At 58.4% G+C, this 23,979-nt stretch overlaps 1 protein-coding gene and 1 non-coding gene across 2 annotated transcripts; both read left to right on the top strand.

The window, feature by feature from the left end:
* Positions 1-446: 446 nt before the first annotated feature.
* Positions 447-22,307, top strand: TEAD3 (TEA domain transcription factor 3). Its single transcript, XM_055330353.1, has 14 exons — positions 447-513; positions 700-906; positions 9,708-9,959; positions 11,654-11,718; positions 16,452-16,514; positions 17,555-17,566; positions 18,162-18,299; positions 18,410-18,459; positions 19,029-19,090; positions 19,686-19,819; positions 19,972-20,145; positions 20,267-20,407; positions 20,486-20,638; positions 20,768-22,307. Exons 1-14 carry the CDS (start codon positions 447-449, stop codon positions 20,879-20,881), a joined length of 1,632 nt encoding a protein of 543 aa, XP_055186328.1. The 3' UTR covers positions 20,882-22,307.
* On the top strand, positions 5,000-5,072 carry TRNAK-CUU (transfer RNA lysine (anticodon CUU)). Its single transcript has one exon. It is a non-coding gene; the product is annotated as a tRNA-Lys (tRNA).
* Positions 22,308-23,979: the final 1,672 nt, after the last annotated feature.

The raw sequence follows: 23,979 nt of genomic DNA, 5'->3' as shown, positions 1-23,979 counted from the left end.
TCCGGAGGGCGGGCCGGAGACCTGCCTCCCCACCCCCAGCCCCGCTCCCGCCCAGGCCCGGGGCGCTCCCGCGTCCCCTCCCCCGCGCCCAGCGCCGGTCCTACCGAAACTCGGCGGGCTCGTGGTGTCGAGACGCCCCCCGCGGGGGCCCCGGGCCGAGAGGGAGGGCCCCGGAGGTCCGGGAAGAGGGGGAAAGGGAGAAATTCGAGAAACAAGCCTCTCGGGGAGAACCAGACAAACCGGGTCCGGGCAGGGCGGGCGCAGTCGCCAGGCCGGGGCGGGGTCTGGGGCCCCGGGAGTTGGGGGCGGGCTCTCGGGCGGGAGAGGGCGCTGCGCCTCGGCGGCCCGGGACTGGGTGGGAGGCTTGGTTAGGGGGCCCCGAGGCCCGGGCGCCCTGGCTCCGCGGGGCTCCTCGTGACGCGGCACCCCGACGGGAGTCCAGCCGGATGGCAGGAGCCCCGCCCCCGGCCCCGCCCAGGCCGGAGCCCCAGACTGCAGTGGGGTCCCGGGGAGGTGGGGCCAGGCCCGGCGTGCGGGGAGCGGGTGGGAGCGTGGCACCCGCGGGCGAGCAGGGCAGCAGCCCCAGGTCGCGGAGCCGCCGGGTGGGCCGCCCTAGCGCCGACGGGGGCGGCCCCGCGCGGCCCCGCCCCGCGCGGCTGGGCCCGCCCCCTGCGCGCCCCGCCCCCTCCTTCCCCTCAGCCCCCACCCCCCGCCCCGGCTCCTCAACACAAACTTTCCGTCCCGCTCGCTCCCTCCTCCGCGCCCGGCGCCTCCCGCTCCAGCCCGGCTCATTCCACACATTCCGGCCAGCCCCCTCCCCAAGACCCCCCTTCCCCGGCCCCCCCCCCAGCTCCTCTGGGCCCGGCGGAGCGGCCCGGCCGGAGCGCCCCCCCGAGCTCGGACCAGGTAAGCCGGGCGGACGCCGGGAGGAGGCCCTGCTGGGAGCGGCGGTTTGGTTGGCTGGTTCTGGATTGGGGAGCACTCGAGGGGGCCTGGGGCCCCCCAGCTATTGTCCAGCTGGAGCCGGAGCCCCGGATCTGGGTGCCGGGAAGTTTAGAGGGAAGGGGGGGAGCTCTCCGGGAAGCCCCGCCCCCCGCCCCCCCACCCCCCCGCGACCCGGACCAGTCGGTCGGGGGAGGTCGGGGTGCCGGGAGATTGCCCCGGTGCCATCGCCTGTCCCAGCGTCCGCGTTGGGGGTGTCGAGGCAGGGGTCTGGGGGCCGCACGGTTTGGAGGGCCTGCCACCGGGAGCTCGTACCCGGGACTCCCAGTCCCGGCCCCCCGCCCTTTGGACTCCCGGCTCGGGCGCTCTCTCGGAGCCGGCCCGGCCCCAGCTCCACGCAGGCCTCGCGCCCGGCCTCCCGGCCTCCCGGCCTCCCGGCGCCCAGGCCGGCTCCTGCGCGCGGTGCCTGGTGGCTGCGCTGGATCGTGGAGGGTGTTTGGGGGCAGAGCTACGCGCCCAGGGCGTGTGCCCCCTGAGGGGCAGGGGCTTAAGCTTGGGGTGGAGGTTCAGAGTTCCAGACCACAGCTCTAGGAGCCTGGTTCCAAAGGGGGCTGGCTTTGGGGCCTTATTTTCCCTACACTTCCTCAGAACCCTTGTTTAGACTTTAGAGGGTTTGAAGGAGGCTTGTCCCCACCACGACCGCCACCACCACCACCACCACTATTGTCTGTCATGCCCTTTATTCCTGCCTGGGGAGGGAAGGCCAAGAGTGCCTGTCTGTAACTGGTTTTCAACTAGCCAGGCCCCAGGGCAGTGTCACTGAGCCCCCACTCTATCACCTTTTTGGGAGAGTGGCCCTGATCCAGGACTCAGAGATTCTTTCTGGACAAGAGGGAATGAGGCCTTGGGGGAGGGCTTCTCAGGGGGCACCTCCCTTTGTGCTTTCTCTCTCTCTCCAGGTAGAGGCAGAACCAGGTCAGGCCTGGACTTGTAGTCCAGGAAAGCAGGGAATGGGGGTAGGGACTGGACACAGCTCTAGGGGCTGGAGCCCATGGTGGGTGGCTCTTATGTATCCCGTCTCATATGGCCTGGTTCTATGTATACATGTTCCACCCCAGTGCAGGGGGCTGAGACACCTCCTTAGCTAGAATGTTGGGGCAGCCTGGAGCAAGGAGGAAATACACAGTCCCCCAAAGCTGGACATGTGGGGGGGGGATTATGTTCTTCTCCGTTCCAGATTCTTGTAGCTCTTTTTCTAAGACCCTCCCCCAGGAGGGTGTCACTCCAGGACGTGGCTCTGTGGTTTTCTGGATCCCTGCTCACTCTGTGGGCAGGGGATTGACCGATGTATCTTCTAGGAATAGGCTGTCTGGTGAGGGTGACTTCAGGGGCCTTGGATGCCCCCTCCTCAGGGAGAGACTAAGAGCCAATGGGATTCTCAACTTCTAGAGCCTTCCCCCCTACCTCTCCCTAGTGAGGGAATAATAATGCTAATTAGTGCATTGGGGCTGGGGAATGGCTCAGTAGGATGGTCAGTGATCTGCAGGACAGGGCTGTGTGTGTATGTGCGCACGTGCATGTCCATCTGTCCATCTGTGTCTGTCTCTGTGCTCCCACCCTTGCCCTCAGGTTTGCAGAGCCTGTGCCTTCTGCCAGTTGAAATGTTAGAACCAGAAGGTGACATCTCAAAGAGGGAGTCAAGAAATTAGAGATCTGGTCCCAGCTGGGCCTTTAAGTACCTGTTGTCATCCTGTGCCTCAGTTTCCCTGCTCGGAATGACTTCTCAGGTCCCTTATCTCCGAGCTCCTTTCTGAGTCTCAGCCTTCTAATCAGTGGACCTTCCTTCTCCCTTTATGGAACGTGAACCTGGTGAGGTCTGGAGAGGTGTGAGTGATCAGTGATCTGAGGAAGAACATGAGGACAAACCAGGGGGTGACTGAGGAGAGTGTGGCTGAAAAGGTTGTGGATAGCAGGCAGCCAGGGACAAGAAAGCCAGGTGGAGCTGGGGGACCTTGCCTTCTGAAGTGGCCCCGGGGTCTGGCAAGGCTGGCCCAGGTGAATTGCGTTGAGAGGTCACTTGGATGGCCTGCCCCCTCTGCCTGAGAGAGCCCCCCGGGCTCAGTGTGGAAGCTGGAAGGGAACCGAAGCTGTCAGTCCTGCCCACTACCTCCCTTAGGAAGGGATGAGGAGTGGAGGGGTCCACCCACAGTGAGGACGGTGGGGAAAGGCTCTGGAGTACCAGACCCCAGGTTGCTCTAAATGCTGCAGCTTACCATGGCGGTAGCTAGGAGGTGGCCGTCTCTTCTTCCCACGTGGAGGCTGCAGAAGCGTGAGGTCCAGGTCTCTGTGGACCTCTCATGGGCCCTGGGCCCATGGTGGGAGCCTCTCTGGTCAGAGGTCAGCAGATCACACTCAGTCCCATCCTCAAGGCCTTGCCCTGCCCTCCGCTCTGTCCTGGTGTCACGCCAGCCTAGGTTTGTCTGCAGGAGAGGTGCTGCCCCTTGCGGGGAGGATCTGAGAGGGGCAAGAAAGGAACTTCACCTGTCCTCGAAGGTCCCCCAGGAGGCCAGAGAATCCCTGTCCCTTCACAGGTCCCCAAAGCCTCAGCCCTTGAGGTTTCCTAGAGTGCTGATTGTTTCCTGTGCTCCCTGCCAGGCCCGAAAGGACAGGAAGTGATAGAGGGAAATGAGAGTGCAACCGTGTGTGATGCTGGATGTGTGTGAGAGAGAAACTGAGTGGGACATTCTGCGTGGATGACACTGCTTAGGGGGGTGTGCATGTGTGAGAGAACCGGCTAAAACCAGTTTGTGTGACTGCATTTGAGGCTGGACTTGTACAGGAGAGAAGCTGTGTGTGGCACTGCCTGTGACTTTATAACACTGGTGTGTGTGGCTGATACTGTCTGTACATGGGAACCACCATGAATGACGTGTGTGTGTGTGTGTGTGTGTGTGTGTGTGTGTGTGAAAGAAGCTATACTTGTGGTTTCTGCATGTGAGTGGCCATCTCGGGGGACATGGCTTCTGAAAGACCAGCAAGTGAGCCTATGTCTGACCCTAGAGGGGATCCTGTTGCTCTGCGTGTGAGGGATGCAGTGATTGTTGGATACTGTGTGTGTCAGAAGCAGAATGGGTACCATTCTGTGTGATGTTCAATGCTGTGGTGTGACTACTGTGTGTGTGTGTGTATGAACAGCCTACGAGGTGGCCTCCGGTTTGTAGGAACTCTGACGGGCTGCGCGTGCGACTGTATATGACTCCATCAAACTAGGACAATCTGTGGTGTGTGTGAGGAGAAAGCACTGTGACATGGTGCTAAGCATCTGTGTGAAATGCAGAGTAGGAAAGAAGGTGTGTAAGTGACCCTGAGCTCCAGACCCTGCCCTGCAGCCCAGCACGTCAGAGGATCTGCGAGGTGTGCCCGAGACTGGCCTCTGTGTGTGAGCACTATCTGTGATTGCCTGAGACTGGAGGACAGTGTGGGTGACAGCCATCAAGGCTGGGCCAGGCATGCTCTGTCACAAATTTGGGGGCTTCTGACCCTGATGCCTGGGGCATCCATGTGGAGGACCATGAAAAAGATAACTGTTAAAAACAGAGAAGTCCTTAACGTCAGTCAATGGTGCCCTTAAAGATGGTTAAAATGGTAAATTCGATGTTAAGTGTATGTTACCACAATAAAAAGTTTAAAAAGGAACAGGATAGAGATGCAGGTAACTGAGAATGTGCGGGACAGTGGCTGGGCGGGTGAGTGTGTGCTTGAGAGAGGAGGGCTGCAAGGAAGCCTGTGTGTGTGTGTGTGTGTGTGTGTGTGTGTGTGTGTGTTGTAGAGGACACTGGGACTCTCATAGTGGGGGGGATTGGCTGAATGACTGATGGCAGTTCAGCAGGTGACGCAGTCTCAGGGGCTGGGGCATAGGCAGGGTGAGGGGGGACCAATGGGCATGTCAGTGGACAACTGTGAAACCCGCTTAACCAAGTTACCCATTGGCTGCCGCCCCTACCCATGAACTGGACACCTGGCCTTCACTGGGGTGGGGCAAGATGAGACAGGGAGTGCCTGGCTGGCTCAGTCGGTGGAGTGTGTGACTCTTGATCTTGTGGTCGTGGGTTCGAGTCCCATGTTGGGCATAGAGATTACTTAAAAAAAAATGAGACAGCATCTGGGCAGTGGGCCTTTCTCTCTGCGGAAGTTTAAGGGCTCTGAGATTCTATCTCCCACTTTCCTACACTGGTGGGGGGTGGCAGTGACAGTGAGGATGAGCTTTGGACAAGAAAGCCCAGGGGGGGTGGCCTGTCTCCTCTGGTCCCCAGGAAGCCTGTACCCTGAATGTGGGGGTGGGTGGGTGCAGAGAGTCTTGATTCCCAAATTGGAAGCACATTAATAAGTGGGAGAGCGGGGAGGAGGCCTCCCCACCTCCCTCCTAGTGGGCTCTGCAAATTGCTTCCTCCTGTAAAAATCTCTACCCTGCTCCAGGGAGGAGGGTACTCCCTCCCCAGCCTGGCAGGGTGTGGCCACTTGGCAGGGTCCCTCAGGGGTCCTTGTGCTGGAGGCAGACACCATCCCCCTCCTGCCCCCTCTCCGGTCCCACCCGGAGCATGGCTACTTCTAGGGTGGGAGCCTCTGGCAGCTGGAGAACAGCTGGCCCCGCTTTGGGGGCGGGTGAGAAGGAAGAGGGGAAAGGCAGAGGGGGTGGGGAGATTCCCTTCACCCTCATCAACTGCCCTCCCTGTGCTCAACCCCCTGTGGGTCAGCCCAGCCCAGGAGATTCGGGATGCAACTGCTGATTTCACTAATCCTCTTGCATTTTGAGTGGTGTTCTCATTCCAAATGAGAGCACTTTGGGGGGCTGTGGTTCCTGCTGGAGTGCACAGCTGCTGGCCACAAGACCCAGTAGGGTCACTGGGCTCAGTGTGTCTCCCAGGGGGGCTGATTCGGAAGGGAGGGTGGCAGGGGGACATTGGGACGACACCCACCTGCCTTATCTGCATCCCTGTCCAGGGCAGAGGTCTGGGGGAGCCCAAGCTGTCAGCCTCTCTCCTCCCCTCCTTTGAAAGGGAGGTGTAGGGCCAGGGGGTCTGGAGGCTGCAGGGCTTGGCGGCTGGTGGCTGCCTAGGGCCCCTGCAGCTGCGCAGCTCTGGCCTCCCTCCCTGGAGCTGTCCAGCCAGTTATTCTAGCAGTTTGGCCCCAGGGTGGGGAGTGGGCAGCAAGGGGCCCCTTCTCTCCCCGCAGGGGGGCCCCCAAGCCTCCTTGCTCCCTTCCCTGCCACCGCCCAGAGGCACCTTCTGACCTCAGAAGGCTGAGGGCCCTGTAAGAGGCAAAGCAGGAATGGCTGGTCAGAGTGCGGGTAGAGGCGGAGTGGGCCACAGGAGGCCGGCGGCCTGTGGTAATAACGGGCCTCTGCACACCGAGACGGGAGGTGGTCTCTACGGGGCGGAACAAATGGGACAGGAGTGGGACATCCTGGCCCTGGCCCTGCTGGGGCCCACCTGGCCCCCAGCAATGGCTTCCCTGTCACTCCTTCCTTCTAGATCTGCTCAGAACTCTGGGTTCTCTTGTCGGCTCACATGCGCACACACACTCTTTCTCTCTCTCTCCCTCTCCCCCCTCCCTCACTGCCTGACTTTATCTGACTTTATCGATGTGCCCCCTTCCCGCCCCTTTAACCCCCCTCCACTGTGTGCCTCCCTCTCTCCGGATCTGGGTCTCTGTCTGTCTGGGTCTGTTGGTCGTGATACCCGCCCCCACTCTGGATCCAGCTCTCTCTCTAGCACCTTCCCTGTCCTGTCCGCCTGCTGCTCTCTGGATCTCTCCTTCTCTGGGTCTCTCACTGGAAGTGAGGGTCTCACTCCAAGGTTTTGTGGGGGGAGGGGTTTACCCCTTATTCTCTGCCACTCTCGTCTCCCCGGTCTGTTGTCTTTTTGCCTGCCTGTCCGGGTCTGTCTCCCTGTCTTTACCCCACCCCCAGACTCTTCCCAGCCTCCAGCCCTCACCCCTCACTTGGGCCCTCCTCCCGGTCTCCCACTGCTCCTGGTGGGCCAGCCCAGCGCACAGAGGGCACAGAGGTTCTGGACGGTGGGCGGCTGCCCCCCTGCTCTGTGGGGGCTGGATGGGACCCTGCCCTGGGCTGGAGCCGCCCTCTCCCCCGCCTGCCGCCGGAACCACCTTGGCCCAGGCCAGCCTGCAGTTGTCTGAAGGGCCAGGCCCGAAGCTGGGCCCTGGGCGTGAGGGTCCGAGGGGAGGAGGGTGGGCAGGAACTGGGAAGACCAGAGCCTCAGGCCGCCCCGACCCAAGCGCTGCAGCAGGATAGGGACCCCAGTTCAGGCCCGTGCCCCCTGGGTCTGTGCAGGCCCCGGGGGTACAGACACACTCACTGGGGCCTCCATGCGGGCACCGCGCGGCACACCTGCTCCTGTGCCTGCCCGGGGGGGGGGGGTGGGGGGGTGTCACCCGTGGGGCCCCTGCCTTGGCGCCCCCGCCCACAGGACTGTTTCTAGAAAGTGAGTGTCGCCTGTGCCTCCGAGCGGCCGAGGGCCGGTGGTCCCGCTGGTCTGGTGGGCTCGCCGCCACCCCGGGCTCCCCTCCCCCCGCCAGCTGCCCGGGCCCAGCCGGCCGCCCCGCCCCCGGCCTGTCCCGGCTCCCGGCCCGGCCGCGTTCGCCATATTTGGCCACAGTGCTCCCGCGGGGGGCGGGGCGGGGCTGACATCACCCCGGGAGGGGGGCGCCGCCTGGGAGAGGGGAGGCCGGCGGGGCCTGGGGCAGGCAGGGCAGTTGCGCTGCGAGGCCGGGGGCTGCCCGGGCCCCCTGCGCTGGGCCGCGCTGCTCTGAGCGAGGCCTCGGGCCAGGATGGCGGGGAGATGGGTTGAGGGCTCCGCTGGGCGGGGTCTTAGAGCCTGGAGTCCCCCTCCTGCCCCCCCTCTGTCCGACCTGCGGGGGGCGCTGCATCTCCCCTTGGGCCCCCAGAGGCTCTGCGCGCGCGCTCAGCGCTTGGCCTGGGGGTGAAGGACGGGATGGGGATGGGGATCCGGGAGCGCGGCCCTCTGCCTGGCCGCCCTCTGGTTGGGAGAGCTCCTGCTCCTGCTCTCGGAGGCCTCACAGAAGGCTCTGGAGGCGTGGGGGGCCCTGCTCTGGACCCCACTGGGCCGGCTCAGGGTGGCCCGGCCTCCGTCCTGTCTCAGGTGGTGAGGCCCTTGGGTGGGAGACGGAAGCCAGATCGCCTGGGCTCGCAACCCGGTGCCAGCCCTTGCAAGCTGTGTGTCTGACATGTTGCTTAACCTCTCTGTTCTTTGGTTTCCTCATCTGTAAGGTGGGACTAATAATAGTCTCTACCCCATGTTATTGTGAGGATTAAATGACTCAGTGTGTGTAAAATCCCAGAACAGTACCTGCCATATGGCAGGTGCCGTCATTTGAGCAATAGTCTTAGCTCTGTTTCCATCTGACGATGCAGGCCCCCCGGGCCCGCTCCATCCCATGCCACTAGTGACCCTCGTCAAGCCTCCCTAAACCAAACAGGTGGCCCCCTGCAGAAGACCCCTGCCCATTTGGCAGGACCTGGAATTCTTGTCTGAGAGGATAGAATTCCCTTTCCTGGCTTCAGAAGGGTTGCCCACCTCTCGACCCTCCCCACCCCCCACCCCACCCCAGCTTCCCCTGCAGACCAGAGCAAAGTCCTTGCTCTAGCCATCTTGGGCTCAGAGGCCCCCAGGACACTGGGCATGCAGGGTCTGAGGCTGAAGGGGCTTGGAGGGTGAGCATTGGGGCTGTGTGTGTTGGGGGGACTGCTGGGTGTGGTCTGAGTTAATAACTGAGCCTGGCATGTGCAGGGAACTCAGAGTTTACAGAGCCCTGGCCCATCTGCGATGTGGGCCAGGGCAGGGGCGGGCGTGTGGGTGGTTTATGGGCTGCTGTGGGGCCGGGAGGTGCAGGAACAGGAAGTGGGATGGAGGAGCCGGTGGGGTTGAGCAAGGCTGTGGGTCAGGCACCTTCTCAGCTGCTCCCTTGCCAGCCAGCATCGCTCCCTCCGTGTAATTCCCGGGGCAGTCCCTGCCCCGTGTTTAGTTTCCTTGGCAGGGTTCCTGTGAGTTATCTTTTAGGGAAGTCAAAACCGCACCCTTCCTGGGTCCAGGGCCCTCCCCTTCCTACAGTGGGTCTTCAGCAGGAAGATGCTGGGGGAAGAGTGAGGAGGGTGGGGGTCCCTGGTTGGGGCTGCCGATGGCAGGAGAAGGAGCTGGCAAAGTCAGAGCCAAGCAGGCCCCTCTGAGAGCTGTAGAAACACCCACCAGGCCCATCTCTGTTTTTCCACTCTGCTCAACACGATGCCTATGGCAGCAGCAAAACTTTGTGAGCCTCAATTTCCTATCTGAATAATGAGTATCAGTCCTTGCCCTCCCTGCCTTAGTTTTGAGGATTAAATGAATACGCACGTGCTTAATCTCCACCAAAGGGCCACGTAGATATGAGGTATTATTGTTGTTACTGATCACCAGCGGTCCTGCGTCTTGAGGGTTAGGAGCCAGGCGTTGTGGTTGGTCCTTTGTCATGATCTCATTTAATTTTAAACCTTACAACCTCAGGCAGACCTTCTCCCCATCTCACAAAACCAAAGCTCAGAGAGGTGGTGTAGCTCATTCAAGGTTGCATAGCACTGAATAAGTGGAACCCCTGGTGATCCCCACCCCACCCTGGAGCACCAGGCCTTGGAGTGGGAGATTGCTCTGATCTAGGACAGCCCTGGCCCTAACCCCTCTGTGTCTGCCCCGCAGGCTCCGGCTGCCCAGTGGGCTCAGGCCCAGAGCCCAGAGCAACCAGCACAATAGCGTCCAACAGCTGGAATGCCAGCAGCAGCCCCGGGGAGGCCCGGGAGGATGGGCCCGAGGGCCTGGACAAAGGGCTGGACAACGATGCGGAGGGCGTGTGGAGCCCCGACATCGAGCAGAGCTTCCAGGAGGCCCTGGCAATCTACCCACCCTGCGGCCGCCGCAAGATTATCCTGTCAGACGAGGGCAAGATGTACGGTGCGTGTGGGGAGACACAGGGACACTGAGGGGCGGGAAGAGGCGGCCAGGCCCTCCTAGGCCCCTCCCCCTGCTCTCTGCCCCCTCACCCAACCGGTTCGGTGAAGTCTTCGAGGCCGCCAGCCTGCCATGGGCGAGTCTGGGCGTGTAAGCCTGTGTGTCTGGATCCTCATAAACAAGCCAGGCTTGCCCCCTCCGCCAGATTGGGGCCCACACCTTGACACCCCCGTCTGCTCCTCCTCTTGTCCCCCTGCTGGCCTGCAGGTTTCAGGGTGACTCAGTGGGCATAGGAAACTGGGTCAGTGCTGTGTGCTCTGGGCTAGGCCTGAGAGAGGGTCCCTCCCCGCGTGTGGGGAAGCCCGAGGAGTGGCAGCTGGGGTGTCCCTCCTGGCCAGTTCCCTCCAGCACGTGGGTGTGGGGCAGGGGGGGCCTTGCTGTGACTAGGGCCTGCGTTAGGAAGAGGCCTGGAGAGACATGGGGAGTCCTGCATTCCTCAACCCCCTCCCAAGTCTTTCCTGCTCTCCTGGCCCACTCTCTGCTACCTTTCCAATTGCCCCCTGAAGGGAATGTCCCCCTCTTTTCCAGCCCCGAGAGGGTTCCCCTGGAGATGCATTTTTGGGATGACTCAACCCTTTGGAGGTTGGGAGCTCCTTGCTAGCTCCTTCCAGTCCTCCCTGACAGCCTATGGCCGAGTGGGGCAGGCCCTCAGCCTGTGGCATCCCAGGGGCCGATACCATGGTGGGGTGCAGGAGGGAGCCGTTGGCTCAGTGGTAAGGGGTGCCGGGTCCCTGTCCCCATCCTCTATGCCACGCACACCCCTAGCCCCAGAGCCCCCTTGTGGGGCAGGCAGATGTTCCAGGATGCTTCCACGGGGCAGGGGCTGCCTCCAGGATGGCCAGGGCAGCCCCACGAGGTATGTTTAGACAAGGCGGAGGGAGTGGGGTGGAGAGGGGCAGGCAGGAAGGGAGGAGCAGTGGGGCTGGTTCTGTCATCGAGGAGGAATTTGGAGAATGTGGCCCTTCTGGGGAGGTTATGGGGTTGGGGGGCTGAGGGCCTGGATTTAGGGGCTAAAAGGTATTGGCTAAGCATCTGCCAGCATCTCACAGGGCGGGAGAGACACTGGCCACCAGGGACATGGGGGTGATAGGCTCAAGGACACAGGGACGTGCCCAGGACATCTTGACACAGGCTGTCAGTGTAGAAGGTGTGTTGGAGACCATTGGGTTCTTCCTGCCCGCCTCACCAGAGAAGGGAAGGGACGTGTCCAGGGTCTCCCCTCTTGGCAAGGACAGCCAGGACAGGAACCCATCCAGAACTCTTTCAGACACCCGTGGGGCCGTGTGCGGGGACGTGTGCAGGCAGGTCCATCTGCAGCAGGCCTCGCTCACACGTGAATGCTTACACTTAAAGATTCGGAACTGCTGTGGGGCTAGGAGTGAGCAGCCCAGCTGTTCTGCTACTCCCCACTCCCCCCTACCCTGGGGCCTTGGGAGGGCACCTGGGACTCCCTGCTACCCTTCCCCTGCCCTGCTTGTGCCCCTTGGGCTTGAGAGTGGGGACAGGGCCAAGGAGCAGTGTCGGGGGAGAGCCATGCGTGTTTCCCAGCTGGCCGAGGCGGGTCGGGGGGTGGGGGTGGTCTGCTGCCCCCAGCTGCCCCCTTGGCCACTCTTCATTCCTCTCTTGCCCCAATCCAGGTCGAAATGAGTTGATCGCACGCTACATTAAATTGAGGACCGGGAAGACCCGGACGAGAAAACAGGTAGGGAGAGGATTAATGCTATGTGCCCTCTGCCCAGGCCCGCCTTCCCTCAGCTGACTCCTTCAGCCCCTTCCCGGCACCCATCCTCTACCAAATGACCTCACCCGCCCGGGATGCTTGTCCCTGCTGCCTTAGAGAAAGGGGCTCTGCCCTCTTCACCTGGACCAGGGACGAGCCCCATGGGGCAGCTGCGACATGGCATGGTTACTGCCCAGTGTTGCCCCCTGACCCTGGCCAGGCTGTGAGACAGCTGGTCACAGTGACAGATGGGTGCAGAGCAGGGCAGCATGGCCAAGATAGGAGCATGTGCTGCCGGACAGGTGTCCAACCTGGACCAGGGAGGGAATGGGAGGAGTGGGGCTGCCCAGGCTTATGCAGGAGGTGACACTCTAGATGCATCTGTAAGAAGGAATTCAGGGTTTAGGCAGGCAGAGAGAAGGGGAGAAGGTACTTGCAGGCTGAAGAAGTTGGATACACATGGCATCACTGTGAACCCACACGGGGCGTACTTTGGTAGGAATCTTAGGAGGTAGATCTAGCAATTATCTCCCATCTTCCAGAGGAAGAAACGGAATCATGGGGAAGTTCAGTAACTTCATCAGTGTCACTTGGCTGGTAGGTGGTAAATCCAGGATTGAACGCACTGGGCGGTAAAGAGCCGTCAGTCCACAGTGTGGCGGGTGGGGGGAGAGAGGTGGGGATTGCTGAGGACAGTGAGAGAGGTTGGCTGGAGGCCTGAGGGACAGGTTTCCCCTCAGGGCAGCTGGGTGCCATGGAAGGGAGTAGAACAGGGAGTGGCAGTGGCAGCTGTCGAGGAATGTGGGCCATGGAGCAGCTGGAGCAATGGTTCAAGGAGGGCTGGGCAGAGGCAGGGACGAGGGACCCCAGTGCCAGCGGCCTGCATGATGGCAGAGGTGAGGGTAGCGGTGGTGGCAGGGAGAGATGATTGGTGGCTTAGGCCCCGGTTGGGGGGTGGGCAGCACTGCACTGACAGGAACCCGGACAGGGAGCTGGTTGGGGTGGCCTATGTGTGGGGTTCCTGGGAGAGAGACAGGCTGTGCGCAGAGACTAGAGGACCAGACACTGGTTCTGATCCTCCACACTCGTACCCTCCCTCTCCAGTGGGCTTTGGACCTTGCACCCAGCTCCTCAGCTCCCCATGGGTGCGGTGACAAAGCCGACTTGTCGCATCCCGCCAGTCGCATCCCCACCGTGACAAAGGAAGGTTCTGAGTCCACCCCCACAGTGTGGGAGCAGGAACCGCCCCCATTTGCTCAGGCATTTATGAGTTGCTCTCCCGGGGCCAGTTCGTATTGCACAGCATTTGTTCATTGAGCAAATTAGGGAGCTACTGTGTTCTAGGCACTAGGGATACTGCAAGGGAACCTGACAAGGCCCTGTTCCCTGGAGCTGTAGAAGGCTGTAGAAGGAGACTGATTAATCAAACTGCCAGATTCAAATACCCTCACCTACAGGAAGGGCGCTTTTGCCCCTTAGCCTCTGTTCCTCAGCCATTAAATTAGCTAATACGTGAAAATGCTTAGACCAAGCGCTGTAGAAAAAATGTGCCGCTGTTGCAATTATTATGACATTTTTATAAACAAAAAGCCAGGCACCTGGCTGGCTCAGTTTGTACAGTGGGCAACTCTTGATCTTGGGGCAGTGAGTTTGAGCCCCACAGTGGGTGTAGGGCTTAGTTATTTAAAAAAAAAAAAAAAAGAAGGAGAAGGAGAAGGAGAAAGAGAGAAAAGAAGAAGAAGAAGAAGAAGAAGAAGAAGAAGAACAATGAAGAAGAACAATGAAGAAGAAGAAGAAGAAGAAGAAGAAGAAGAAGAAGAAGAAGAAGAAGAAGAAGAAGAAGAAGAAGAAGAAAAGAAGAAGAAGACTCTAAGTAGCCATCTCAGACACGGGGGAAGGGCACTGTCTCCTGCTTCACTCAAAAGAAATGTTCATAGGAACCTGTTTGTCAGAGTGGAAAGGGGTTAAGGGACCTTTAAGCTGTCACTGTGACCTGAGGTTTAAGGAAGGTAGCAGAGCCTCTTAAGGCAGAGCAACGACGTACCTGCTTCTGGGTATCTCAGGAAGGCTGGCCATGTAGTGCGATTCCACAAAGTAGCCCAGGCAAGCTCAGAATTTAAGAATTTTGTCATTTTGCAAAGGTGGCATTCCTCTAACTTTATTCATTCTTTCTTTCTTTCTTTCTTTCTTTCTTTCTTTCTTTCTTTCTTTCTTTCTATTTCTTTTTTAAGATTCATTTATTTGGGGATCCCTGGGTGGCGCAGCGGTTTAGCGCCTGCCTTTGGCCCAGGGTGCGATCCTGGAGACCTGTGATCGAATCCCACGTCGGGCTCCCGGTGCATGGAGCCTGCTTCTCCCTCTGCCTATGTCTCTGCCTCTCTCTCCCTCTCTGTGTGACTATCATAAATAAATAAAAATTTAAAAAAAAAGATTTATTTATTTGAAAGAGAGAGAAAAAAAGAGAGAGAGAGAGTCTGTGTTAGGAAGGGAAGGGCAGAGGGAGAGGGAGAAGCAGACTTCGCACTGAGCAGAGAGCCCGATGAGGACTCAATCCCAGAACCCTGAAATCATGACCCAAGCTGAAGGCAGATGCTTAACCAACTGAGCCACCTAGGTGCCCCAAGAAATAAAGTCATAAAAAAAGTTAGATAGGTCGGTAGATAGATAAGCATCCTATGGTTGTGAGAACAAAACATGTCTTTATGTATTGCAAAGAACAACCAGATGACAGGCAAGGGTTTTTATTTAACTTTTGGTTAAAAAATGCAGGGTTAGTGTTTTTACAGATACTTACAGCAATTAATAGGAAGTACGATGCCTCCATACTGGAAAAACAGCTAAATATTACCTTAGGATTAAGTCCCATGTGACTTCCAGCTGTCACAGACTTGACCATTTGGCAGTGGTCCTCTGTGCTAAGGGTCAAAAGAATCCTGGTAGCGTAGCTTGGTGGTGGAGTAAGTGTTCTCTGGAGTCAGGCTATCTATGTTCAAATCCCAGCTCTACACCCCAGCTGTGTGACCTTGGGCAAGATGCTTAACCTGTCTGTGCTTTGGTTTCATCATGTGTAACTCAGAGATAGTGTTAGTACTGACCTCTTAGTGTTACTGTAGAGGTCAGATGACGCACATGTAAAACGCTGAGAACAATAATAGCTACATTCAGTAAATGTCCCTTATTGTCATGATATGAAGTGATCAGTAGTCTTGCAGGACATACATCTGATTCCTGTGTGCCCGGTGAGGCAGTATGAGGCACACACCCCTGGGCCCTAACCCCCTGGGCTGCAGGACATCACATACACAGTAAGTTTCAGTCTATGATTAAAAATAAACTGTTTCTTTGAGGGGATTAAAATGACTTGCAAAGAAAGCCCACAGCCATTGCCAATAATGAATGCGTGAAGCAGCCTAGAGGATCCATGTGTCCACTTCTGTTTCATGGGGAATATAGTAGGGACATGGTTTCTCTGAAGCCTAGTGACAATGCGCTGGAGAAGAAATGATATTAAGAGCACCAACCGTGTGTGTGTGCGTGTGTGTCTGTGTGTAAATGTACATGTATATGTGTGCACATACTGTCCTATATTAGTCCAAGGAGAAGGAAGGCATGTTGGGAGAAGAGGCTGGATGAGCAAAGCAGGAGCAGGGCCAGGCCTGGTTTTACAGGCTGGCAAGCTGTTAGGGTTGACACGAGGACTTAGGCAGTGGATATGGCCCTTACTATAATCTGATGGCCAGCAGGAACATTGTGGCCATTGGTGATGCCAATCAGAGAAAAGTGTCTCAGGGCACCAGGCTGTCTCAGTCAGAAGAGTATGTGACTCTTTTTTTTTTTTTTTAAGATTTTATTAATTTATTCATGAGAGACACAGAGAGAGAGGCAGAGACAGGCTGAGAGAGAAGCAGGCTCCATGCAGGAAGCCCGATGTGGGACTGGATCCCAGGACCTGAGCTGAGGGCAGATGCTCAACCACTGAGCCACCCAGGCATCCCGAGTATGTGACTCTTAATCTCGAGGTTGTGTTTGAGTCCCACATTGGGAGTAGAGATTACTTGAATAAATCAATAAATCTTGGGGATCCCTGGGTGGCGCAGTGGTTTGGCGCCTGCCTTTGGCCCAGGGCGCGATCCTGGAGACCCGGGATCGAATCCCACGTCGGGCTCCTGGTGCATGGAGCCTGCTTCTCCCTCTGCCTGTGTCTCTGCCTCTCTCTCTCTCTCTCATTCTCTCTGTGTGTGTGACTATCATAAATAAATTAAAATAAATAAATAAATAAATCTTTAAAAAATAGAAAAAAAAAGTGTCTCTTCTGAGGATATCAGTGAGAAAAAGTCACCCATTTTGGAAAAATAAAAAGATACCCTTCCTCTGGGTCAGATGCAGCCCAGCACCAGGGCACATAAGTTGAGGAGCAGAGCTTGGGCTAGATTTTAGTCTTTCCTGCGTTAGGTCCTCTTGTGCGGTGAACAACGATACAAGTGTACATGGTGGTCCCGGAGGCTGCTGTAGGCTCTTGATCAAAATAGGGCCAAGAAGAGAGCAGAGAATTGGCAGGGCTCAGGGGTGTCTGCTCACAAGGGCCCCATAGCTCCCCCTGCTTCCGTTTGGTCCCAGAGACGAGGGCTGGGATGCTCCTTGCCCATGGCCACCGCATGCCGTGCCTCCTCACTGTCTGTGTTTTCCTCTTTGGCGGGGCGCGGGGCGGCCCCTAGGTGTCCAGCCACATACAGGTTCTAGCTCGGAAGAAGGTGCGGGAGTACCAGGTTGGCATCAAGGTACGTTGGGCGCCTGACTAGGGCCTCCAGTCCCTCCTCGGCGCCTCCACTGCTATCGCTGCACAGCTCAGGCCTCCGCCGTGGCCAGCTCTCTGGCCCCACTGTGCCTCTTTTCTGGCTGAAGCTCTGTTCTTGCCTTTTCTGCCCTTTCTGCTCTTTTTCTCTCTTTCTCTCTCTTTCTACAGGTCTCTAGCCACTTGCAGGTTCTAGCCAGGCGGAAATCTCGAGAGATTCAGTCCAAGTTGAAGGTAGGGGTCCCCTGCCGCTTGGCCCGGCCGGGTCTTCTGAGCCCAGCGCAGGGCAGAGAGGCGGCGGGAGAGCCGTGGCGGGGTGGAGGGTGCCTCAAACGTATACAACGGCATGGAGCCCAAACAAAGTCCGCTTTGGGCTACAGGAGGCTGCGGCCCCTGGGGACTAAGCAGGAGCCCGGGGGGACAGCCAGCCATGCAGTGGAGGGAGAGGAGGACCGTCTGGAGGCCACTGAGGCCCACCTCTTTTCTTCTTCTTTTTCCTTTCCCTCCTTCCTCCTAATTGCTGCTTGTTAATTGCACCGGGTCTCCGGGTGGGCAGGGAGGAGACCCGGGCGCCTTGGCTGGCACAGTCCTTGTGGTGGGCTTTTCCTTGCACTGGATGCTCAATCCTGGCTGCTTTGCAGCTGGGGATCTCAGAACATGGGCTCGGGGCCCCCGTAGGCTGTGTCTTCTCCCTGCTCCACGGCTGCGCAGCAGACTGGGCCCCCCGCTCCAGGCCCCATGCCTATATCACAGCTCCAGGGGGCATGCACAGACCCAGGGCACCAGCTTGTCCACCATCTGGGTCTCCATCCTGCCCTTTCCAGGGCACCCCCAGCCAGCAAGCCCTCCCTCTGGGGAGCAGTGGGGTGGGGGAAGGGTGCACAGCTACCTCTGAGCCCCCCTACCTTCCTCAGACTCCAGAGCCAGATGGCCATTGAGTGGAGGGGGGGGGTGAGATGACACGCCCCCACCCTACACCTGCCTTGACCTGTGCCTTTTCTAATGTACCTTCCCTCTCCTTCACAGGCCATGAACCTGGTAAGTATCCTGCCCCTCCACTGGGGGACGAGGTGGGGGTGAGGGAGAGCACCTAACAAGGGATTTTCAAAATATGAATTATGAAATCAATTTAGTTAGGTTGGCAACTGACATTTTTAAAAAATGAAATATAGTGGTTCTCAAACTTCATCATGCATCAGAACTGCCATCAGGGCCAGCAAAGACAGATTTCTGGGCTTCACCCCCAGAGTTTCTGAATCAGTGGGTCTGGGCCGGGGCTGGAGAATTTGCATTTCTAACCAGCTTCCAAGCGATGCTGGTGCCGTTGCTCCACGGACGATACTCAGAGCCACTGGTGAGACGGAATAGGAAATATGAGGGTTCATGACACAACATAAGGGGAAGTGTTTGGATAGGTATTGGGTTATGGAATAAAATAAAAATCTTTCTCACGGTGGGCCGTGCTCAGAGGGGTGATGTACACTTAGGAAACAGGCCCAGGCAGGGGCCCAGACTCTCCCGAGCCCACACAGCAGAGTCTGAGGGCCTGGGAGGGGCCCTGGGGCAGCCCCAGCCCCGTCTCCGGCCTGGCCCTGCCACCTCCTTGGCCTCACACGGCCTCTCCCCTCCCCAGGACCAGGTCTCCAAGGACAAAGCCCTCCAGAGCATGGCATCCATGTCATCTGCCCAGATCGTCTCTGCCAGTGTCCTACAGAACAAGTTCAGCCCGCCCTCCCCTCTGCCCCAGGCCGTCTTCTCCACTTCCTCACGGGTACAGGGGGCCTGGGAGGTAGGGGTGAGGTGAGGGGGTGACTTCGGGGCTGGGCTGTGGTGGGGGTCGTGGATGCTGAGGGGCCACTGGGATTTGTCTCATCTCTGCAGTTCTGGAGCAGCCCCCCTCTCCTGGGACAGCAGCCTGGACCCTCTCAGGAGTGAGTATCGTGGGACATCCTTCTCACAGTCTGGTCCCTGGCGGCCCCATTGGACTTCCCCTGGGAGCTGGCTTCCAGCAAAGTCTCAATTCAAAAATAGAGGAAGGAGGAGCACCAGCAGTGCATCTGTCCATTCATTCCTATCTGTTCACTCATCAGCCTTCTCACCTGCTTGTCATTCATCCTTCAGCTACTCCTCACCCAGTTGCTCTCCTGGTCGGTCTCTGAGTCTGCACATGGGGGAGTGGAGGGTGCTGGGTTCCCTCAGTTCTGAGAGGACTTTCATCCTCAGACACACGCCCTCAGTGTAATGAGCCGCTCTCGGGGTGGGGTTGAAAGAGCACATTAAGCGTGCACCTCAGTTGTGAGATGCAGCAGGATTTCATAAAAGCTCAAACATGGAGAAAACCAGAAGCTGGTGAGTTAGCTTTGTCAACGTGTATTTCTGGGCCTTTGCAGAGAGGCTGGCTGGCTCCCTGTTGAAACCAGATGTTACTCCAGGTGATGGGGCCGGGTGGCAGGTGGGATTAGGGGATGACCCTCTAACCAGGCTGTGCTCCTGTCTGCAGCATCAAGCCCTTTGCACAGCCAGCCTACCCCATCCAGCCGCCCCTGCCGCCAACGCTCAGCAGTAAGTTCCACACAAGACTGCCACCGCCGCCCCTCTGCTCCTCCACACTGGCACGGCTGCTCAGAAGAGTAGGGTGCCCGAGGCTGCGCACACTTTTGTGCTGGGAGGGAGAAGTGGATGGTGTCTACAGGGGATTGGGACAGGCCAGGAACCGGCCCCTTACCTTTCATGATGTTGCTTCCAGAACTCTGCTACACAAGTGCACACCAATGAAGATCCTATAGATTTATATATATTTATAAAATTCTTGTTATGGAAATACACCAAAATCTTAGCAGAGTTTCACTCTGGCTAGGTGTTGGGGTTCTGGATAACTTTTATTTGTCCCTTTTTACTTGTCTGTATTTTCTGTTTAACACATATTAACAGTGACATATGGAACCCCCCCATGTATACCACTGGGGCCACCATGCACAGTCGTGCAGGTTGTACACTGTACCAGGAGACATGGCGGAGGGTCGGAACCCAGCCCGTGTTTGTACCCAAAAGGGCGCCATTTTTCTCGTTCACATGATGGCTCCGTGCCGGTGGGGCAGCCCCATATGTGAGCAGGCGCTTGGGCCCATGCAGATGAGGGTCCGTCTCGCCCTCCCAGGTTACGAGCCCCTGACCCCGCTCCCCCCAGCTGCTGCCTCTGCGCCCGTGTGGCAGGACCGCACCATCGCCTCCTCCCGGCTGCGGCTCCTCGAGTACTCTGCCTTCATGGAGGTGCAGCGAGACCCCGACACGGTAACGTGCCTGTGGCTGGGGGTGAGGGTCTGTGCAACCTGGGGAGACCTGGGTGGCGGTGCAGGCCCTCAGCCCAGGGGCAGCATCCCTGTGCGGCCCTCCGGCCGTGCCCGTGGGCTCTCTCCTGACCCCGCACTGGGCCCTCCCCACAGTACAGCAAACACCTATTTGTGCACATCGGCCAGACCAACCCTGCCTTCTCAGACCCGCCTCTAGAGGCCGTGGACGTGCGTCAGATCTATGACAAGTTCCCTGAGAAGAAGGGTGGACTGAAGGAACTCTATGAGAAGGGGCCCCCTAATGCCTTCTTCCTCGTCAAGTTCTGGGTGAGTGGCCCTCTCTGCTCCCGACAGTCCCATCCCCCAGATGTGCAGTGGAAGCCCCCTCCCACCCCCAACCGCCTGCCTCTGCCCACACCTGACACCACCCTTGCTCGCCGCCCCCCAGGCCGACCTCAACAGCACCATCCAGGAGGGCCCGGGAGCCTTCTATGGGGTCAGCTCCCAGTACAGCTCCACCGACAGCATGACCATCAGCGTCTCCACCAAGGTGTGCTCGTTTGGCAAGCAGGTGGTGGAGAAGGTAGAGGTGAGTGGGGGCCCAGGGTGGCACGGCAGGGCTGGGAGCAGCCACTCTGGGTGACGCCTTCCCCGTGGCCCTGCGTAGACGGAGTACGCCAGGCTGGAGAACGGGCGCTTTGTGTACCGCATCCACCGCTCCCCCATGTGCGAGTACATGATCAATTTCATCCACAAGCTGAAGCACCTGCCCGAGAAGTACATGATGAACAGCGTGCTGGAGAACTTCACCATCCTGCAGGTGGGGGCGCGCCGGGGGCGGGGGGCCAGGTGAGGAGACGCTGTCCAGAAAGGAGAGGGCCTTGTCGGCCCCTACACCGCGGGGCCCTGTGCCTCCTGACCCCCTGAATCCTCCCTACCTGGCCCCCAGGTGGTCACGAGCCGGGACTCCCAAGAGACCCTCCTCGTCATCGCTTTCGTCTTTGAAGTCTCCACCAGCGAGCATGGGGCTCAGCACCACGTCTACAAGCTCGTCAAAGACTAGGTTCCCCTCTGCCCCCAGCACCAGGATCCAGGACAAGCAGCTTTCCACACACCTGCCTGGCCCCCTGCCGGAGGTCTGGGATTGAGGACTCCCCCACTGGCCAGGCCTCGGGCCCAGGACCCAGGAGGCCTCCACCCCACCCCCAGCACACACACTCCCTGCCACTGTTCTGCGCTTTAACTGTGGGAGAAGAGAGGAGGGCTCAGCGGGGGGGGGGGGGGGGGGGGGGGGAGCAGCCTGCCCTGGCCACTGAACACCCCCCGGCTCTGCCTGGCCTCCAGTGAGTGAGAGGACCCCTTCGGGCTCCGGCATGTGTGGCCTGGAGGGGAGGACGGGATGGAGACCAAGGGGATCCCAGGGCAGAGGCCCTGGGAAGGAGAGGGTTGAGTTGGGGTTAGGTTGAGAAGAAGAGAGAGGGGCCCCCACTTTCTTGCACCTGCTGTGTGCTGGGCCTGGTGCTAGGCCCCCTGTGCACCTGGTGCCATTGTCAGACCATGCAAGGGGAGTGTGAGTCTTGGTGTCTCCTGTGATGGGCTGAGATCCCGAGAAGTTGAGGGGCCCATGCAAGGGGTGGGCCAGAGCTGGGATTCTCACCCAGGGCCACCTGGCCCCAGAGCCCAGGTCTACACTACCTCCCTGGCGTGTGGGGGGGTGCCAGCCGCTGGGGGGTGGGAGAGATGGTCTGTTCTGGGGCCCAGGGCCAGCACAGGTTGGGGGCCTCCTCCCAGGGGAGCAGCTGCTTCTGACTTGGCAGGAAAAGAGGCGCAGCAGATACCTGGCACCTGTTCGGTGTCCCCTGTCCACCTGTGCCAACGCCTCCAAGCTGCCCTGGCTCAGAGCCGGTGCCTGAGCCCCTTGGCACCGTCCTGACGGGAGGAGGCCCCTGGGCTGGCCAGTGTCCCAGGGACAAGGGGTAGCAGCAGGATTTGATATTTTCAAATGCCCAAGACCTGGGTTTGGTGAAGCCTCGGTGAGCACCACTCCCTTATGTCTGTCTCCACCTCCATCTCCCAGACCTGGAGCAGCAGCTCCCCAAACCCAGTTCTGGGACTGAAGGTCAACCCTTCCCCTGCTGCCCCTTCCCAACCACCAAGCCCCTTGGCCAGCTTGACTTGTCCGCTGGCCGCCTCTGGGCATTCATGAGTGTCGTATGAAGTACTGTGCCCCTTCCCTTCCTTGCACTGCCCGCCCCCGAGCTTCCTGCAGGTCTTCACAGTTTGCATATCGCTCAGGCCACTTCCAAACTCAACCTAGGTTTTATAATGTATATTATATTTTTTTGTGTATTTTTTAAATCCAGCTGTGATGGGTTATATCATAAATGTGGCGCAGGGCTGGGGTAGGGGCCCTCCAGGCCCGGCTCCTGCTCAAAAAAAAAAAAAAAAAGAAAAAAGAAAAAAATTAAAGTTATTTGTTTGTGGGTTAATAGTGTGTCCAGCGTGTGCCAGACCTCTCTGGGTTGGGTTAGTTTCGTGTGGGTGTTTTTTGTTTTTTTTTTTTTAAAGATTATTTATTCATTCATGAGAGAGAGAGAGAGAGAGAGAGAGAGAGGCAGAGACCCAGGCAGAGGGAGAAGCAGGCTCCATGTGGGGAGCCCGACGTGGGACTCAATCCCAGGTCTCCAGGATCAGGCCTTGGGCTGAAGGCAGCACTAAACCACTGAGCCACCCGGGCTCCCCGTGTGTGGGTGTTTCTGCCAGGTTAGGGCCTGGTCGGTCCCCCACCCTGCCCCGTCTGTGCTGGGGGACCCCATGCCAAACCCCCATTCAGAATAGGTAGGATTCGAAGAGCCCATGAAAGCTTCGCAGACTTCCTTTCCCCCACCCCCTCCTGCCAAGTTGAGTGCTGAAATGTGCCCAGTGCTGGCCTAGGTTCTGTTGTTGCATAGTGTCTGAGTGAAGGGACTTGCCCAAGGTCTTCGTGGTGGCTACTTCCGGTTCTCACTGTCCTGTCCTCACTTTAGAGCAGAAAAGAGAGCTCAAGGAGGATGAGCCCTGGCTTGCAGGCGGAGCCAGATTCCAACCTGTTCTTGTCCACCTGGGGAAGCCCTGCTCTCCCCTCTGAGCCGTCCTCTGCTCCTATAGCAGAGACCACAGAGCGGGGATGGTGACGGGACATGCCTTGTTTACCTGAAATTCAAATGTTTTAAAATTTTTTTAAAGATCATTTATTTGAGATAGAGCACAAACAAGGGGAGGGACAGGGGGAGAAGCAGACTCCCCGCTGAGCAGGGACCCCCCCCACACACACACACACTCCTCTACCCCCCTCCACCCCTGCCATGTGGGGCTTGATCCCAGGACTCCCCGGGACTCCAGGATCCCCAGGACTCCGGGATCATGACCTGAACCGAAGGCTTAACCGTCTGAGCCACTCAGGTGTCCCTGAAATTCAAATTTAAGTGAGCATCCTGTATTTTCATTTGCTAAATCTGGCAGCCCTACTCCAGAATCTAGAGTCTTATAGATCATTCTGGTCCAACCTCCAAGATTGATTGCAGATGGAGAAACAGACTGAAGTTAAACGCTCTCTTCACCCAGTCAGTCACTGGCTACACCCAAGATTTGAATCTGGTTAGCCTGGCTCCCAAGTCCATGCACCTGGTAGACTATTTAATCAGGTGGTCTTTTGTCTTAGTCCACAGCATTGGATGGACCCCAGACTGTCACTTGCAGGATGGGGACAGTGCTGGAGCCCCAGGCAGGTGGGTGGGGTCCTGGAGTCAAAGTGGTTTATGAACAACCCGCCATGCACCAGGACTGGGACTGGATGCAAAATCTCATCTCTAGACTAATGGTTAATTATATCTACTGGGTGCTGTTGAGGCATCGTCACGTGTGTCACTGCCTTCACACTCCCAGAGTCAGCAGTGTGACAGTGTTCACGTAATTTCTTTCAGAATCATGTAGGTCTCATGCAGAAATCTCAGGTGAAATAGGGCTGGCCTCCTTGTCTCCCCCCAACCCCATCCTGCTACCTCCTCGCCTACCCCCCCATACAGTGTAACAAACCAAAGGTCAGGGATAACTAGTTTTGAGGTCCCAAAGTAAGGAAGGAACCAGAATATAAGTAAGTGAGCCTTGGGACACCCGGGTGGC

Source organism: Nyctereutes procyonoides, unplaced genomic scaffold (assembly GCF_905146905.1).
Source record: "Nyctereutes procyonoides isolate TBG_1078 unplaced genomic scaffold, NYPRO_anot_genome, whole genome shotgun sequence".
NCBI lineage: Eukaryota > Metazoa > Chordata > Mammalia > Carnivora > Canidae > Nyctereutes > Nyctereutes procyonoides.
Note: the sequence above shows the minus strand (reverse complement) of the source record. Positions and strands in the feature narration are given on the sequence as shown.